The sequence below is a fragment of the Strongylocentrotus purpuratus genome, unplaced genomic scaffold (genome assembly GCF_000002235.5).
Source record: "Strongylocentrotus purpuratus isolate Spur 01 unplaced genomic scaffold, Spur_5.0 spur5_scaffold_8, whole genome shotgun sequence".
Taxonomy (NCBI): Eukaryota; Metazoa; Echinodermata; class Echinoidea; order Camarodonta; family Strongylocentrotidae; genus Strongylocentrotus; species Strongylocentrotus purpuratus.
The window spans coordinates 14,440,977-14,458,408 of record NW_022145614.1 but is presented as its reverse complement, the minus strand read 5'-3'; the positions used below and the strand labels follow the sequence as shown (position 1 = coordinate 14,458,408).

At 37.5% G+C, this 17,432-nt stretch overlaps 1 protein-coding gene across 3 annotated transcripts in view; it reads right to left on the bottom strand.

Moving 5' to 3' along the window:
* Positions 1-1,191: 1,191 nt before the first annotated feature.
* Positions 1,192-17,432, bottom strand: part of LOC589984 (neural-cadherin) — a 62,012-nt gene continuing 45,771 nt past the window's right edge. For 2 of the 3 annotated variants that reach the window (XM_030975365.1, XM_030975366.1), the window contains 11 exons: positions 16,500-16,910; positions 15,426-15,691; positions 14,638-14,989; positions 13,801-13,916; positions 12,805-13,100; positions 11,679-11,854; positions 9,546-9,813; positions 8,756-8,936; positions 7,712-7,953; positions 6,534-6,785; positions 1,192-5,644 (listed from right to left, as the gene is read on the bottom strand). In XM_030975365.1, coding sequence (XP_030831225.1) covers positions 5,412-5,644; positions 6,534-6,785; positions 7,712-7,953; positions 8,756-8,936; positions 9,546-9,813; positions 11,679-11,854; positions 12,805-13,100; positions 13,801-13,916; positions 14,638-14,989; positions 15,426-15,691; positions 16,500-16,910 — 2,793 coding nt within the window. In that variant the 3' untranslated portion in view covers positions 1,192-5,411. The remainder of the gene's footprint in view (positions 5,645-6,533; positions 6,786-7,711; positions 7,954-8,755; positions 8,937-9,545; positions 9,814-11,678; positions 11,855-12,804; positions 13,101-13,800; positions 13,917-14,637; positions 14,990-15,425; positions 15,692-16,499; positions 16,911-17,432) is intronic. The other variant, XR_004062242.1, reaches the window with a different exon arrangement.

The window sequence follows — 17,432 nt, the reverse complement described above, 5'->3', positions numbered from 1 at the left end:
GCTCAATCTGGTAACACTCTTATTTTTTTTGTATGCGTCTGTTTTGCATACATTGGTTGAGTGCTTTAGTATAATTGTCACTAATTACCAATTACCATTCTACGCTTACGCCTACTACTTAAATTCATCTATTTGGTATCATATTATGGATATAGAAATGATTTGTGATATGTCTATTTTGGAAAAGTGGATCCAAAGGTTTTCCAGAGTTTTTCCTGATTGATTTTTTCCTGTTTTTTATTAGTTATTGGTTATATAATTTGTTTTTGTAAATTTCTCAAATGTTTATTAGACAATGTAGTAATCGTACTTTAAGTGTATACAAGCGTATTTGATGTTTTGCCATAATGGGTATCAACAAATACACCAGTATCTTAGAATTAGGGATTAGTTTAGATTCAGAATATTTAAAATCTTTAAAATTCATAAACTTATTTTGTTGTCAATTTTCTGTAACTTACGTCCAATTGCAAAGATGTTTTCACATTTTTATTGCAATAAAACACTTTTCATGCATCGTAGCAAAAAAGGGGTAGTTCGTTTTAGTTATGTTGATGCTGGTTTAAACCCCCCCCCCCTGTAGTAATTTAGCCACTACTCCAGAACCGCGGCAGATATAAAGTTTTCCTTTCAGGACCTTTTTCTTTCAAGTCTTAAGCATCTTTTAAAACAATTTTTATGAAAATCGGACGTGTAGTTACAAAGTCATGTGACCTTTTGTCTTGGCATGTCAGCCCCAAAATCGCTCATTTTTGTGATTTGTGTACAAAACATATTTATGGCAATATCGTTTATTCTAAAAAAAAAGATAAAACATAGGTCATTGGTCTTGTTTAAAGGGATAGTCGAGTTCTGTTTTCAGACCGCAAATGCCTTCAAAGTGCATGGTTATTTATCTGACATTATTTTGTGTAGCGTCTTCTGCAACAAATCCTTTAAATCAAATTTCAACGGATAAAAAATAAAAAAGAGACATTTTTAACGCCCTCTCCCTCCCTCTCTTACTACCTCCCTTCATATCTCTACTAGTCTCCTCCCCTTTCTTTTCCTCCGTCCTTTTCTCATGTCTCTTCCTCCTCTTCTGTAATCTACTTTTTGTCCTCTCCCTATACATCTTTAGCCTTCCTTAATTTCTTTATCTCTATCGATTCTGTCCAACATAATCACAACAAAAAACAACCTGTTTTTTTAAATATTTCTAATGGATTTATTTCAAACCTGCATGAAAAATGTAAAAACAAGCAGCAATTTTTTTGTGTCTACAACTACGCCATTTAGATGCAGTGTACTAGCAAAAAGCCCAATTTATGACACCGACTGAAAATACAGAGAATGAAACGCACATAGAAATTTCTCTAGAAATTTACAATAAGTCTCTTGTTCAAAGACAGTTCCTAACTACAGACTTGGAGAAGTACTGATATCATATAAAAACAAAGCACAGGGGCATCAATAAATTAATCAATTACATAGTGCTGATAAATAAAGATCTTAATAGGATTTTAAAATATTTGAACAAGTTATGAAGAAAAAGTCTTGTCACAGAATTTTCAAACTCTTTCAAGAATTCAAGTCGTGGAAAATTTAACGTGTATTAGTATTTGTTACTACTAAGTACATCTGAACAGTGCATTAGATCAGAACAATTTTTCTGTTGACACAATCATTTGTTTGAGTTACTTTGGAAGGCTTCTCCCCTACAAATAATAGCATTCTCTCCCAAATCGGGGCTGTCATTGCCCCCGCCTGCGGCTAGTTTTTACCGCCTGTGACAAAATCTGCTATCCTCTGTAGGTAAAAGCCTTACAAAGTAAATATATTTGTGTCAACCGAAAATTTGTGTGGATCTATTTTGTCCAACTTTAAGCAAACGCTTAATTTGAAGCTGAAGTTGAAGTTATAAAAACTTTAACAATCGTAATTAAAAAAGTTTTCATCAGGCAAGGAATACAATGTTTTATTGAGAGCTAGAGGGGCGATAAGTCGTATATTTCAATACAGATTTAACATCCTTTTTGGCTTTCAAAAGACGATAAAAACAAAGTCAAAGGGCTAAAATACTACACAATCGAGAACATAAAACTTGTACAATTTCCTTTCCAAGATTTGAAGATATACAAACATCACATCTAAGACCTACCTTTATGTACAATAGTAAACTTTTGCAAAATATCAAACTTTAATCTCTGTGAGAATACTGCTGCTACAGGAAGAGCTAGTGTGTAATTTTTAAACTATCATGGAAAAGCTGGGCTGTTAAGCTATTAATTAGGAAGAAGTAATGAACACACAGAATGAATTTGATTGTATACATCATTTCTTATCAAACTTGCTTTGGTGGTTTAACCATATCATGTACAAAGTATATACATAAATCTTAAATAGATTATCAGAATATTATCTCAGTAATCTAAAGGGAACCTGTCACCAAAATCAGAGATACAAATGGTCTGTGCATTTGGGTTCCATAATTGTGGTATTGAATATTCACAAAATCAGAGTAAATATCCTTTTGTGAAACAGATATTACAAGTTTAATATCAAAATGTTGACTATTTGTGGAGATAGAAGCAGCCTGGGAGTAGACATGGAGTTAAAGTTGACACACATGGAAACTCCTCTTACTTCAATGCAGGCTTCAAAATAACAAACGTATATTTCCCCTTTTATGTTCTTTAACCATTAGTATGTTTTTATATGGTTTGGGAAGAATGAAATTGATTTTGGTTCCTTTTGATATTCACGATATAGAAATAACTGTTTGGATAACAGGTCCCCTTAAAGAGCACTGATGAAATAGAATGATAAATTAACATCATAAATACACACACAAAAGTAGAATCGATTTTAACACAAGAAAATTGACTACTTGCAAATTACACAGGCATTACAATTATAAATAAGAAATAAAAAAATTGTTACTGGAGCCGTTTCCCTAATAATTGTTGTTCATACAAAATCCTTGTTATTTAAATTAAGTATTTCAGGCCCCTTCCCACATTAACACAAACATGAATATTTTTCCTGTGAATGAAAGCAAAAACGATTGAATACATGAGTACGTGTGAATATTTCTTGAATACTTGCTGCATATTTACAATTGAATATGTGTACCTTGGCATGTGCACAAATATATTTGGTATTTCAAATGCAATAAGTGTTACAGGTTTTAAAAACGAATAGTTATCATTATCATTAAAAGCTATAAAAGGCACTGCAATATTGTTTACTGTATCGATTACCGGTTTAAAAAAGGGTTAGATTTCAAAGAATTTTTTCATCAGTCTCTGCACATAGCAAATAACATTATAATCACGCAGTTACTGTTTGAAATCACGAATTTCTTCACCTTTTCAGTAAAACAATTTCAAAATGAACTTTGATTTAAAAATATTTTCACTCAACACAACGCAAAAAGAGTGATCTTCCAGCAGCATCTTTACTGCATTAATCATCGGTTAAAGCAAAAATCAGCAAACGACTGCTAGCAGCTTGAACAAGTTCACGGTTAACGTGAGAGTTCTCTTTCATGGAGAGTGTAAGGTGCTAGTGTATGGTGCTCATGTATTAAAGGTGCTAGTGTTAAGAATGTAGTATTTCCTCTCCTCCCAATACATGTGTATGATTTTATATTTCACACATTGGTGCACTCAAGCAGAAGAGAGAGAGAGAGAGAGAACAACACCCCCACATGTTTACAAACCTTCAATCTGTTATTCAGTGCCTAACAAAAACAACAAACATTGGAACTGGAGCACCTAGCACCCGATATCTGGGTATACTGATAATGATCTTGTTTGAAGCCAAGCATGATTACTAAACAAATGCAGTATCTTGTAAGTTATGGTCTTAAATTGGCAGTTTCTAAGAATAACTGATTCAAGCATGAAAACACGCGCTTTGCTGACTAGTACTACTGGTGTATTAAACAGCAATGAAGACAGCTGACGAGATGATTTACTGAATTAAAAAAAAAGAAATCTGTAAAACTTGATGACCACTCTTCCGGAAGTTCCATCCCTTTGTAGAAAATAGGTTCGCAATTTCTAAATGTACACAAGCTATCACAGTGCATGATCAAACAATCCTCACAATTATTTATTTAAAAAAAAATCACAATGCATGTTTTTTATGTCAATTGGAACACAGAGAAACAAGATTTACGACTGTGTTCTAATTACCATTTACTTCAAACTTCATAAACCGCCATGCATATGCCATGCAAACAAACTATTCAAATTCCCAAACATACATGACAAAATATTTCTAAAAATGCTTGATTGCTTGACAGATTGCAAAAGACTGTCCAATTTTTTTTTCTTTTTTAGCAACTATACATGCTTTAAAATATCAGTACTGAAATCATATTATTTACATCCAATTCAGTTTCATATTTATAAAAAAAGGAGGATTAAAGCTCTCTACTTGTTTTCTTCATTAAACAAATTTTAGCTACTAAAAATATTTCATTTTGGCATTTCTTTGGTGTAATTGAATTTGTATCATTTATTCTGAACAGGATTTTCAATTTGTTTTATAAATCTGATACTGCTTTTCGGTCATTTGTCATCAAGTTAATCAAAATGCTCATTTACATATATTTCTATGACGCCACAAAGATAATATAATTTTTGCAAAAGTATACTTCCAGTGCATACATCTGGTATAAGGACTACAGCAACTGTATTTTGGGAAAAAGTACATTCATAAATTACTTGCACTGAAGAATAAAAATTACTGATTTTAACACAGAAAATGCAATTAAACTGATCTTCTTTAAAAACAACCTTTTTATGAAGAAAGAAATCTATCATTACATAGATTTTCTAAATTTGCTCAAATATTTGGTTTTTAACTTAACAAAATAACGTCAAATTTAAAATACATTTACACAAGAACTTCATCACCCACATTAGTTCTAGATGAAGGACGGTCACGCAACTACTATCCCCCGATGATTAGAATTGTCTAGAATGTACATGTAAGCAATGATTTCTTGTACAAGTAAACATCTAAAACTATCATGTTTTAAGAGTGATTAACCCTTTAGCACCTGAATATCACTCTCCACATACTCCCTGTAAACGTTTATCTGTTACAACGGCAAATTATTATGATGAAATACACATTGGCTTTACCTTTGGGGAGTCTGATGTTTATGCTTCACCAAAAAGAATTTTGTTGGTGGGAATTTACTTTCTCTAAATTAAAGAACCTTGCAAAACAATATCCAGTTAACTCTCCAAGTGAGAAAAGGACAATAGTCGGAAGGTGCTAAAGGGTTTATCACATGACAACTGTAATCAATCACACTTTTAAACCAATTCTTACGAATAGAGTTTAAAACGTCAAGTACTAGAGCAAATGCTGCGAAACGCAAACACACACACACAGTCCACCCTCCTCCCCTTCTAGCTGCCGTACATGTCGGCAAGCTTCCTGAACTGTGGTCCCCAGTCGTTGAGGTAGTCGTAGTTCTGCTCCGACTCGGTGCTGCTGCTGTTGAGGGAGCTGAGGGAGCCGGCCGACGACCCGTCGCCCTCGAAGTCGTAGACGTGGGGCTCGTCGTACGGCGGCCCTTCGGGGTCGTCGTTGGCCCCTTTCAGGCGGTCATTGATGAAGTCACCTACGTTGGGATCAACGCCTGATAGAAAAAGGACAAAGCAATTTAATAATAATAATAATAATAATATTTAGCTTTTATATAGCGCTTAATACAAATGTATCTAAGCGCTTTAAAAATATACTAGAATTTAGGAGACATTGAGAATTTGAAAGAGGACATCTCATGAAGTTCTCGTGAATGAATTATTCAGGAATCTACCATGATTCGTCATCTCTATTTAACCCAAATTCGTATTAGAGGTTGAAAGAGTTAACCTATTTCAACTAAGATGACTACAGTACTTGAAAGTGGAGAAAGATTCATAATAATTCTTAATTCAAACTTATTACCGAGTCCTGGGTTCATCTTACAAAGTTTGCAGTCTCCTATCTCTAATGTACAGAGTTGATATCAATCGCAAATAAGTTGCGATTGATATCAAATCTTTATAAGACAGGGCCCTGGAATATTAATTCAAAAATATATACCAATACATTGCATTTGTCTGGAGAGAGGCATTATTTTGAAAACCTTTTAATTCATTTTTTCCATGTTGAAAATGAAAGTTGGGGCGTTAAAAACGAAGGATAAAAAAAATCTTGAATCTTGTCCCTTTACCAGAAAGACTTTAAATCTACTGATTCTTGACCACTGGAGATTCATGTTATGCAGTTATGTCGGTTGTTTATCTACTCAGTTTACTGACCAACCTGTTTTATATGCCTGTTGTACACTGTGGACCAATTACAAATATATTGTGAAGTTTCATTTTTTTACTATGTACAATGCAATTCCATGTACTTTATTTATTTTGTTGGAAATGGAAATTAACAAAATGAAGGAAAAAAAATGAAATGAAAATTCAAGTATTGAATTGAATACACACACTGCTGACCAAGGTATTATTCTCAATTAGTGTAGTACTTACCGGATGGTCTGTTACCAACGGGTACCTCTGATACAGGCATGGCCGGCTTCTTCTCTATACTACCAGCGCTGATAGCATCCACGGGTTTACGCAACGTGCTGAGATCGTAGGCGTCGTTATCTTCCTCTCCTCCGCCTTCCTCGTCGTAATTGATGAAGTTCTCCCTGATGTCGTCTTCGGGATCGATGGCGAAGGTGAGGGCGGACTTGCGATCCCGCTGTCGGGTGTAGAGCACCAAGCCAAGGAGGAGAACTGAGATGAGAACAAGATTACAAATTAATAGAAATAAAAAATGTTGGTACAATCGAAACAGATAATACAATGTACTCAAAGGAAAGATCTGTCAGATTAAGTTTTTTTGATGACGGAAATGGTGAGGTGGGACCAGGGCACTGTGTTGTAAGAACTATGATTGATTCTAATGGATTGAATCTTGGTATCAAGGAGGAGAACTGAGATGAAAACAAGATTACCATTTCATAGAAATAAAGGTTTTTAGGTACAATCCAAACAGACAATACAATGTACTCAAAGAAAAGATCTCACAGCTAAAGGTTTTTTGATGAGGGAAATGGTGAGGTGGGACAGGGTACTGTCTTGTAAGAACTATGATTGATTCTAATCAATCATAACTTGGTATCAACCACAACTGTGTACTTTAGAAGACTGCAAACTTACATTCAATTAAAGAACATATACTCAATATGGATCGATTGCACCTATTTGTAAGACAGTCCCAAGGCCTATATTCTAGTGACTTACTGATGATCAAATTGGATTTATACAACACCTAAGGAGATCCTTGTAATTTGATTGGAGGATTACTGGTCACATGATATACAATAGATATACTATTGCACGGGCATGCATTTTTGGTACTATTCCACGAGCGTGCGTTTTTGGTTATATGCAGACTGCGTACCCTCTCTGCCCTGTGCGTATCCCATTGTTTTATGCTGCGTGCATCCGACGTGAAGGCAATCTGAATGTAATTGACAAGGCTTGACTCCAACTTTAATTTATCTTTAATATAAGCAGAATTTGTTGAAAGATTTTATGTTCTATTAGATCTACTTCAATGTTGTATAAAACAAATAATGAATGTTTTTCATTTGTTATTTGTATACAATTGCACCTCATTGTAAGACAGTCCCAAGACCTATATTCTAGTGACTTACTAATGATCAGCAGAATGCAGATGATCATGAGGATGATGCCCAGGGGAGTGATGCCCAGTGATGCTCCTTGTCCACCAATCGTGGCTTCACATTGTGTTCCATAGTACGTGGGAGCGCAGGTGCAGTTGAAGCCGGTGGGAACCCCCTCTGTGCATGTTCCTCCATTGTAGCAGGGGTTGGGGTCACAGTCGATGATGGCCAAGCAGGTCTCTGGTCCCGAGAGCTCCTCACCAACAGGGCACCTGTCGGAGCAAGTATAGACCAGATTGAGGGTTAAAGGATCCATTCATACTTTGGTTCAGTACCCCAAAACACTTTGTCATATTTCTTTTATTTTAGTTCAAACTTTACAAATAAATCATTGTATGCTGCAGTGAAGTTTGCTACTTTAATGGAGTACTTAGAACAACAAACAAACGGGAGATGAACAAATAACTTGCATCCCTGTTTTAGATGTTAACTTCCTCATGTAATTAGAATGCTTAAAAGAAATAGGCAAATGTTTAAGTATGGATTTCTATGAACCTCTTACATTATCATCAGCAGTGTCCTTCTATACAACACAGAGACAAGCAGTAGGATTTGACCTACTGAAGATGACCGATTTGGATACTCTTTCTTATAATTACACAAAAATTAATCGAAAATCATGGATGGAAAATTCAAATATCTGGCACATGTACATCTTTGAGAGGTCATTTCCAACAACTTCCATTGCAAATTTCCTTTTGGCTACCAGAACTAGAGATCACTGTCATAACTGAAAAGTCAACGTGCATATAAAAAATGAAATTTCTCAATACGCAAATATTCCATGCCGCAAAATTTGTTATGACAATTTTTGGATTAAAAAGAAAGAAAAATCATATTGTAATATTTTTGAATGGTCAACAGCATCTCTAAGGGTAAGCTTGAGTTCTGGTTATGGAACTATCTTCCAAAGAAACTGGCTGAAATAATGCCTCCGGCTACTTTGCAGCGGAGACATAAAAAAAAATCATTCTAATGGTGGCAGTGGTGGGATTGGTGAAAAGACAAACTTACTCGCATTCATAGAATCTCCAGTAGTCTGTGCAGACTAGGTCTTGTCCAGGGCAAGGGTTGCTGTCACAGACCTCCGAGGGACAACCTTCTGACACTCCAGCAGACTGGGTGGCTGTGGCATACTCATTGCTGCCCTCCATACCGAGGAAGTTGTTGTCTATCCTAGGGTCATTCATACAGCCTGCCAAGGAGAAAGTGTTACACATTTAGGATATGGTCACAAGGTCAAGACACCGATTGTTTCTCCAATTTACCACCAATCATCTTGATTTCACTTTTGGGGTGCTGCTGAAAGTATGACAATAATAAAGAATATTTCATTGAGGTAAGAAAAAGAAGAAATTATTAAAAAATTGATTCCATGAGTGCAACATGATTAACCCTAAGACTTTGAAACTCAACTTCTATGCAAGACAAGCTGTGACAATTAATCAATATGACTGTCTTAGCACGTGCTTGCTTGTAGTAATATGTTCTGATATTGAATTTGAATTTGAATTTATTTGTGTTTCCAACAAAACATTACGAATCAATTATAAACATTTACAACAAATGTAGAAATACATATTGGAAACAGAGGGGTGAACACCTCAAATGACACTTATGAATAATGAGTAATTCGATTAACAAGTCCGTAACTACAAAAGGAACTACAAAAAAGGAGGGATGCCAACAGAGACTAGAACGGGACAAGACGGTAGTTTACATGACAATTGAATTAATACTCCTTTTCAAGTGAAGTTCTTTTAGTGCAGAATAATGCAAGAATAACACTAGAACTTGGCCCTACCCATGAAGTCGTCCGTCACAGTGTTGAGGTCCACAAATGCTCCGATGACCAGGGAGTTGCTGTCAATGTCCAATCCAGAGAATGCACTTTCCCTGTTCTGGATCTCCTTGACTCCGCCTCCCCCATCGATCTTGATGGTCACCACGGAGTCATAACGATCAAAGTTGATGGCGTGCCACGCCCCGTCGTTGATGCTGAAGTTGCCCATGGTGACAGACACAGGTTTATCTCCAAGATGCCAGTCGGCTTGGAGTTCTCCAGCAACCATCTAAGAGATGACATAAGGGGGAAAGATGGATGATGAGATTCTTTTTCTTTTCATTGTTGCGTAAAAGAAAGCTGGTAGCCTTTGTGAACAACATTTCACACACAAATATTCAGCTACTTTGGGGTCTCCTATTACCAAAGACTTTCATATACAATGGTACTCTGCTTTATAGTAAATAGCAAGATATTTTGTCTACAATGTTTCTCGCTCCATCATCATGGTTTGAATTGACATGTCTGTGCCTATCAAACCTTGACTGACTGGAACACTCCCAAGGTAATGGAGAAGTTCCATGACACATCTAAGAGGAAGCAATAGTCCTGGGGGTGTTTCACAAAGATCCTAAGTTGAACTTATCTCTGAGTTGGACTTAGCATTTATGGAAAGCCGTTTCCATCTTTGAGAATATTTTGTACAAATTTTAAAAGGCATAAAATGTTGATTCAAATCATTCATATTTCCTATTATTAAGGAGATTTCATGTTCTTGATGTGGAATTTATAAAAAATCTAAAATACTTTTTTATTCGCTTTTGAATATATTTTATTTTTAGGCTACAAAAGGCTCTCAATAATTTTGAAGTCTGACTTAAAATAGATATTCATTGATTTTAAAAACTAACTTTATTTTCATTATTGCAAAGTTGAAACTTTGATTCAACAAGGTTATAAAAATTCAATGCTTGGAAACATTCGAAGTAATGATTATTATAAATTACAAAACGCTTAAATACAGCCCCGGCATAGCACCTGAAGAGCTCTCCAAACGCTGCTGAGATGTGTGAGATCACAGTATGGACATGACTTGCACAAGCAGACGATGTCCCATGACATCTCACACATTTTCAGTGCCTGTGTTTTCATCTTCTTTTGAGTTCTTTCTCTTACTTCACTACCGTCAGGCTAAATGTATAATCTATTGCCTCACTCTAAACCCAGCGCATGGTTTTATTTTGATGACAAATGCAGCGATACAAAAATAAAGGAATCTGTCGCTTGTAAACAAAATAAGACGCCATTGTATATTCAGCTGCACACACCGGTGTATGATCGGCGTTTCAAGAGGGAACAAATGCCATCCTTAATATCATTCCAGGACTTTTCAATTTGAAAGTCTGGTTTCTTTGATTGTTAATTAACCCCTATCCTGTCTATTTACAAGCAAAAGATATTAGTTATCAGAATCGGGTCATATCCCCTTTTGAATGGTTTGACATGCCATTACATTTATATACACTAAACTCATTATAATTTGAGAAATAAAAGCTTTGGAATTACGTTTATTCTCTATGGGATGTCGTCTGCTTGGGCAGTGTTGGTCCATATAGTGACGTCATTAAAACATCATTATTTTTCTGGCGAATCTCTAGTATATCCCAGCTGCTATGGAGGTGGTTGTATTTGTATTTTCATAAATCACCCGATATGTAGTTGACCTAAAACTTGTCCGATGGCCATCTGTTAGCTTACCAGTTTCTAGTGATACATTAGTTGAGATATTTGTGATCTTCTTTAATGATAAGTTCAACTTAAGATCTTCGTGAAACACCCCCTTGCAGTCAATATATCACACTGACTGAATTTCCAACTGTAACACTGGACTACTACCAGGTACATCTAACCTTAACCCAAAACCTAAACTTTATTGACTATCCAACTGCAACCCAAACCTGACCTTTAATCTTTGATGAAATAAAGCCCAAAGCAATTGTCCTCAGTGCACAGGATGTGGATAGCAAGAGTGGAATTATTTTTTTCAATCTACAGACAAGGGCTAAAGAGTTATCCAATAAGTACTCTACACAATATCACAACGTATACCATCTTTATCGCTAGATTTGTTATCATAACTGGAAAGAAGCTCACCTCCATTCTAATGTATTCATAGGTGTTAGCACTGGAGATTGACCAGATGAGTCCATTCTCTTGTCTTGACCTCACCATGATATGGTAGTTAGAGGATCGGGCATCGTTGTACAAGGACTCGTCTAGGAGCTCGTAGGTTATGTAGCTATCCGTTGCAAAGTCATACGGAGGCAGCACTGGATGGAGATTTTAAAAAAAGTGATCAAAGTGTTCCAACAGTAGAGAAAATACAGTCAAACCTGTCTACAGTGACCGCCCAAGGGAAACAAAAAATGTGCTTGTTGTAGACAGGGGGTCTTTGTAGACAGGTTCCTTTAGTACATGTTTCAATGAGAAACCATTTTCAAGGGAAACAAAAAATGTGCTTATTGTAGACAGGTGGTCACTAAAGCAGGTTTGACTGTAAATACATTTTTTAAAATCCCATGTGTTTGATAACCCGACCATTATCTGGCGGGGGATCAGGCATCGTTGTACAAGGAGCTGTCTAAAAGCTGGTACGTTATGTAGCTATCCGTTGCAAAGTCATACAGGGGCTCCTTTGGATGATGATAAAAAAATGGAAATGTGTTCCTAAAGTAAAGAAAATAAATAAATTTTAAAAAAATCCAATGTGTTTGATAACCGACCATTATCTAGCACAGGATCGGGCATCGTTGTACAAGGAGCTGTCTAAAAGCTCATACGTTACGTAGCTATCTGTTGCTAAGCCGTACCGGGGGCAGCTCTGGATGTTAAAAAAGTGGACAAAGTGTTCCAACAGTAAAGAAAATGAATAAATTAAAAAAAATCCCATTGGTTTGATAACCAACCATAATCTAACAGAGGATCGGGCATCGTCATACAAGGAGCTGTCTTAAAGCTGGTACGTTATGTAGCTATCCGTTGCTAAGTCGTACAGGGGTTCCTTTGGATGACGATAAAACAAGTGGAAAAGGTGTTCCAACAGTAAAGAAAGTGATGTATTTTAAAAGCTGGTTGGTCAAGTAGGTATCCAAAGCAAAGTCATGCAGGAGCAACGGTTCGATTACAACCTGTATTAGAGAGAGATAGTGTGTGATCAACCGAAGTACATGCGATCAATGTGGATCAAATGCAACTCTCACGCCAATAACTAACAACTCACCTATACTGCAGAATTCTCCATTGAATCCAGGGAAGCAGATGCAGACGAAACTGCCAAGATCGGCCTCACAGATTCCATTTTCACAGACAGGTTCGCCGTCTACTGTGCACTGCCCATCGGTACGCAAGCATCCCGAGTCACTCTTGTCAAATATTCCAGGATCGGCGAGGTCGTAGAGGAAACCATCAGAGACGAGGTTCTTGATGCAGCCATCGAATCCTCCTGGAACGACCACGTCCGGGTTGTAATCAGGACTCATGCCTCCCAGGAATAGAGGTGTGTTTACATTCAGGAATCTGAGAAAATCAATCAAGCATTTAATATATCGTTAAAAAGAGGTGTGTTTACATTCATGAAGCAAAGAAAATCAAGCGGTTTACATTTCATTGGAAAACAAGTGTGTCAGGAATCTGAGAGAATCAAGCGATTTATACTGGAAGTTTGACCAAGGTTAACAATGGGTCCTGACTGGAAGGTGTTAACGTGATTTTGCTTTCTAAATCCGTGAAAAGATTGATCTGATTAATACAATTAACTTAATTACAAAAATGCTCTTTTCGAGGATATCAGTTGGTTTTCCTCAATTAGTCTGAAAAGGGACTGAAAACATGTTACCTTCACAGTTTGACTCCTGAAACTTTCAGTCCAAATTCATTCTGAGGATGCTCGCAGTCTCCGGCAGGCGAAGACACACCACATACATAAAAAGTTGCATTCAAACAAGCCCTCAATACGCAATCCTTACTGGTGAAAATTAAGTTCTGTTTAATTTTGAATTGCATATAACGTACAAATTTATGCAAGGGGCCCCATAATGTCTGAAACACAACATTTTGTCTGTAGAGAGCAAGCAGGGCATTAAGTCCTATACTTTAATACAGATTTAACACCCTTCTGGCTTTCAACAGATGATGATTTTTTTTTTATAGTAGATATAATGGCTAACTATAGAAAAAGTGTATCAAAGATTTGTTTAAATCGAATGGAAAAACTTACTTGTTCTCGCCTGGTGTTTCTCCACTGATACGACAGTTGGAGGTATCTAGCGTGGATGAGGATGAGGTTTCTGCGAAGGGTGCATCCTCACATCGGTCTACTGTCATCTCAACAGACTAGACGTGGACCAATAAAAAAAAATCACAAGGCACAAAGAGTGTTAGAGTGCTGGATTGTTTCATAATTCATGTTCTGAAAATTTAGAATAAGTGTATTGTAATTCACTATTCACAAGGGCATAATTGTGACTCATTTGAAGGCTCTTTAAGTCATGAAATATATCACAACTAAGCTTCCAAATTGATGTCATGGCCTTCAAGTCTCAAGCATCTCTTAAGAACAAGATGAACAAGGGCTTACTGCTCCAACAACTCATATTTCCTCACATGTTTTACAGATACATCAATGTAGGGGATATTGTCATCGGGCCTCGTTCAGATATGTCACGTTTCTGTATCGTTCAACACAGAGCTAAGTGAATACGCGCATGACCTTGTTGTGCGCAGTGGCCATTCATTTACATCAATGCATCATATCTGAACGAACCTTTAGCGATAACTTTAGCCCTCTCACTTCCTATGGGATGATAATAATAACAATAATAATATTGGATATTTATATATTGCACATATCCACCATGCATGGTGCTCAAGGCGCTCCAACTATTATCCTGGCTCAGCTAGGCAGCCAATTTCGACACTCACAGCATTCAAGGAATTGCTTCCTACTGGTGCCCATTTACCACCTGGGTGGAGAGTGGCAAATGTAGATTAATATCTTGCCAAACGACATCTGATCACCTTACCCTACAAGTGATAGGATGGGAGCAGTCCTTACCCTTCCATTGCGGTATACATCAATACGATGCCATTGGCCATCTCCCAGGTTATCCTTAGGCACCTCCAGCTCCAGGTTAAGGGTGGTTCCATCAACCGATCCCAGGTTGATGGTGAGCTTGGCCTTGCCATTCGTCAGCTCCAGAAGGATCATATCGATGGCATCGTCAACCTCGGTGGGTTGGATGGGACCGTTGTAGAAGAGGGTACCGCTGGGAGTCTCTGTGATGAACTCGATGGAAAGGCTGGTCTCCTCGCACTGCCTCAGGGTAGAGAAGGTGGCGTAGCCATCGTTGAAGCTACGCTTGGTCTGCTGGCAGTTTGGTCCGTCAAACAGGTAAGGACACTCGCATCTAGACACAGGGAACAAAGGCATCACAGGTTTTAGTGGACATGTTTTTAGATTGTTCACAGCAATTACATTATTCGCCATTTCTCTCCAAAACTTTCTATTTAAACATGTATGTAAGATTTAGACAACTGAATGTCCTGTCCATAGTCGTATGAAGGACATCACAAAACAGTAGGGTGATCTAATTTGCCGTCTTACTTCAAGCTAATCCTTACGACCGATCCAATGGTCTCGTAAGCTCTTAGCAAAAAATAAATCTGCAAAGTACATATACTTTCAGTGACTCTCTATTAACATTATGGAGAAACAAATTTGATTTGTGTAATTTCCGTCATAACGATAAGCTTTAAAACATCAGCATTCTTTTTACATACCACATGATGCCAATCAGTGGTTAACGAGGGAGGAAGATGGGGAATTCCCCAATTCAAACTCACTTGTAAGTTCCACCATGGACATCAACACAAGTGCCTCCATTGAGGCAGGGAATGGAATCGCAAGAACCCGGAGCTTCCGTCCTGGCGCCGCATATACACTGAGCCTGCAGTACAGACGTGATTGCCACGAAGGAGGCGGAGCCAGAGTCCACCACGGTGGGTGTGGGATCCACCACCAGGACATTGGTGCAGGAGGACTCACAGACATTCTCCTTCACACACAGGTCGACAGGGAGCTGGGCGATGTCCAATCCTAGAGCAGCGATCTGTAGGAAGCATATACGTAGGTGAAACTTATAATAATAATAATATATTCATTTGTAAAGCGCAATAACTATGTGGATATATTCTACTGCGCTGCAAGAGCTCATAAATGCCGTGCTACATATATTACATGAAGAAGTAAGTTTTCAGTCTTGATTAACAATTTTCTAGTGATGGGGCTTTCCTTATTTCTAGTGGTAATCTGTTCCATAATTTAGGGGCAGCACAAAGAAATCACCGGTCTCCGAGGGTTACTTTGGTTTCATATGGGGGTATTTGGAACATAAATGTGTCTTGTGTACTATGAAGGCTACGATCATGAGTTTGAGACTTAACATTCAACAATTCAGTAACATGATTATGGGGATATATTCTAGTAATAGAAGCTGTATATCTATACTAGGACAAGTCCAAGGTATTTGGTCATTTGGTGTTCTATAAAATACCCAGTATTATGAGCTATGAACACTCAATGAACACTCATTTTGAATTTAAGTTATTAATACTGTATCATAGTACATTATATTGTTTTCTTTTATAAATGAATTAATCTGTAGAAATCTGTAAGCATGAAATTGTATTTTGTTTTAGCAGTATTGTTATATTGACACCCTGAACGCTTGCCCAACATAGCAACAAGTAAAGTATACAGACTGGATTTTAAGTATTTTAGTTCATTTATTAATTAACAGGTTCATAAAATAACTCTTCCCCAAGAAAGAAACATCTATACTTTTGAATACGTCAGTAAACTGGTCTATTCACTACATCACACCTCACAACCTGATAGTAATATGAAACGAGTCCTACCTGATCCGATACAGAGAGCGCAGCCAGATCCAGCTTGTCCGCGGGGTAGTAGGGTGATCCGTGAGCAGCATACCGGATATCCACCGTCCTCTCCATACCCTCCACGTTCAGCACGCTGAAGATATCAAAGTTCTCCAGCTGGGCTCCCGCAGCCTCGGCCAGGATGACCTTGAGGCTGTCCAGCTTGCTGACCCCCTCGGCGTTGGGATCGATCAACTCCTCCGCTGTCGTGCCGGAGAATCGGATGGACCCCGAGCTGAAGACGGCTTCCTGCGGGATATCCTTGACCGTCACTATGACCGTTGAGACGACGTCCGGGAACATGCCGCCATCGGAAACCATGACTTGCATGGTGTAGATGCCGGCTGGGGTGCCTTCGAGCATGACGATATCACCGGTGTCTGTATCCAGCTGCAAAGCATGAACAAATTCTCATTATATGTTGTTTTAAAGCCACACTGTACTACTTGTAGCTACTTGCTCCCTCTATATAGAAAACATTGCTTAATCGGTGACCATTGGTCCCCATGATCCTCTTTTTCTTATGTTAATTGAGAGCTGAGTTGATTAGATAACCACCAGTCCAGTGTCCTTGCAGGCAGGTATAATCCCTCCTATAAACTAGTACAGATAAGCTTTAAATGTTGTTTCTCCTGTTTGGGGGGAGGGAGAGGGTTTTCATCACATATTCTGTATCAATCTGTTGACTCCTTAGCCTGATATGACTCGGGATTAACCCCACTGAATATGCAAGTTATATTCTCTCAAATCTACAAATTTCTTTAATTTAGATAATTTCTCATCTTATACAATCGTCAATGTAAAGATATCTGTTTCATTCAGAGAAGCTCTTGGATTCAATAGAGTAAGATTTTCTTCTAACAATTTTCTTGTGGTTATCATATCATATTTTATTCAAATTACAAGCTCTTC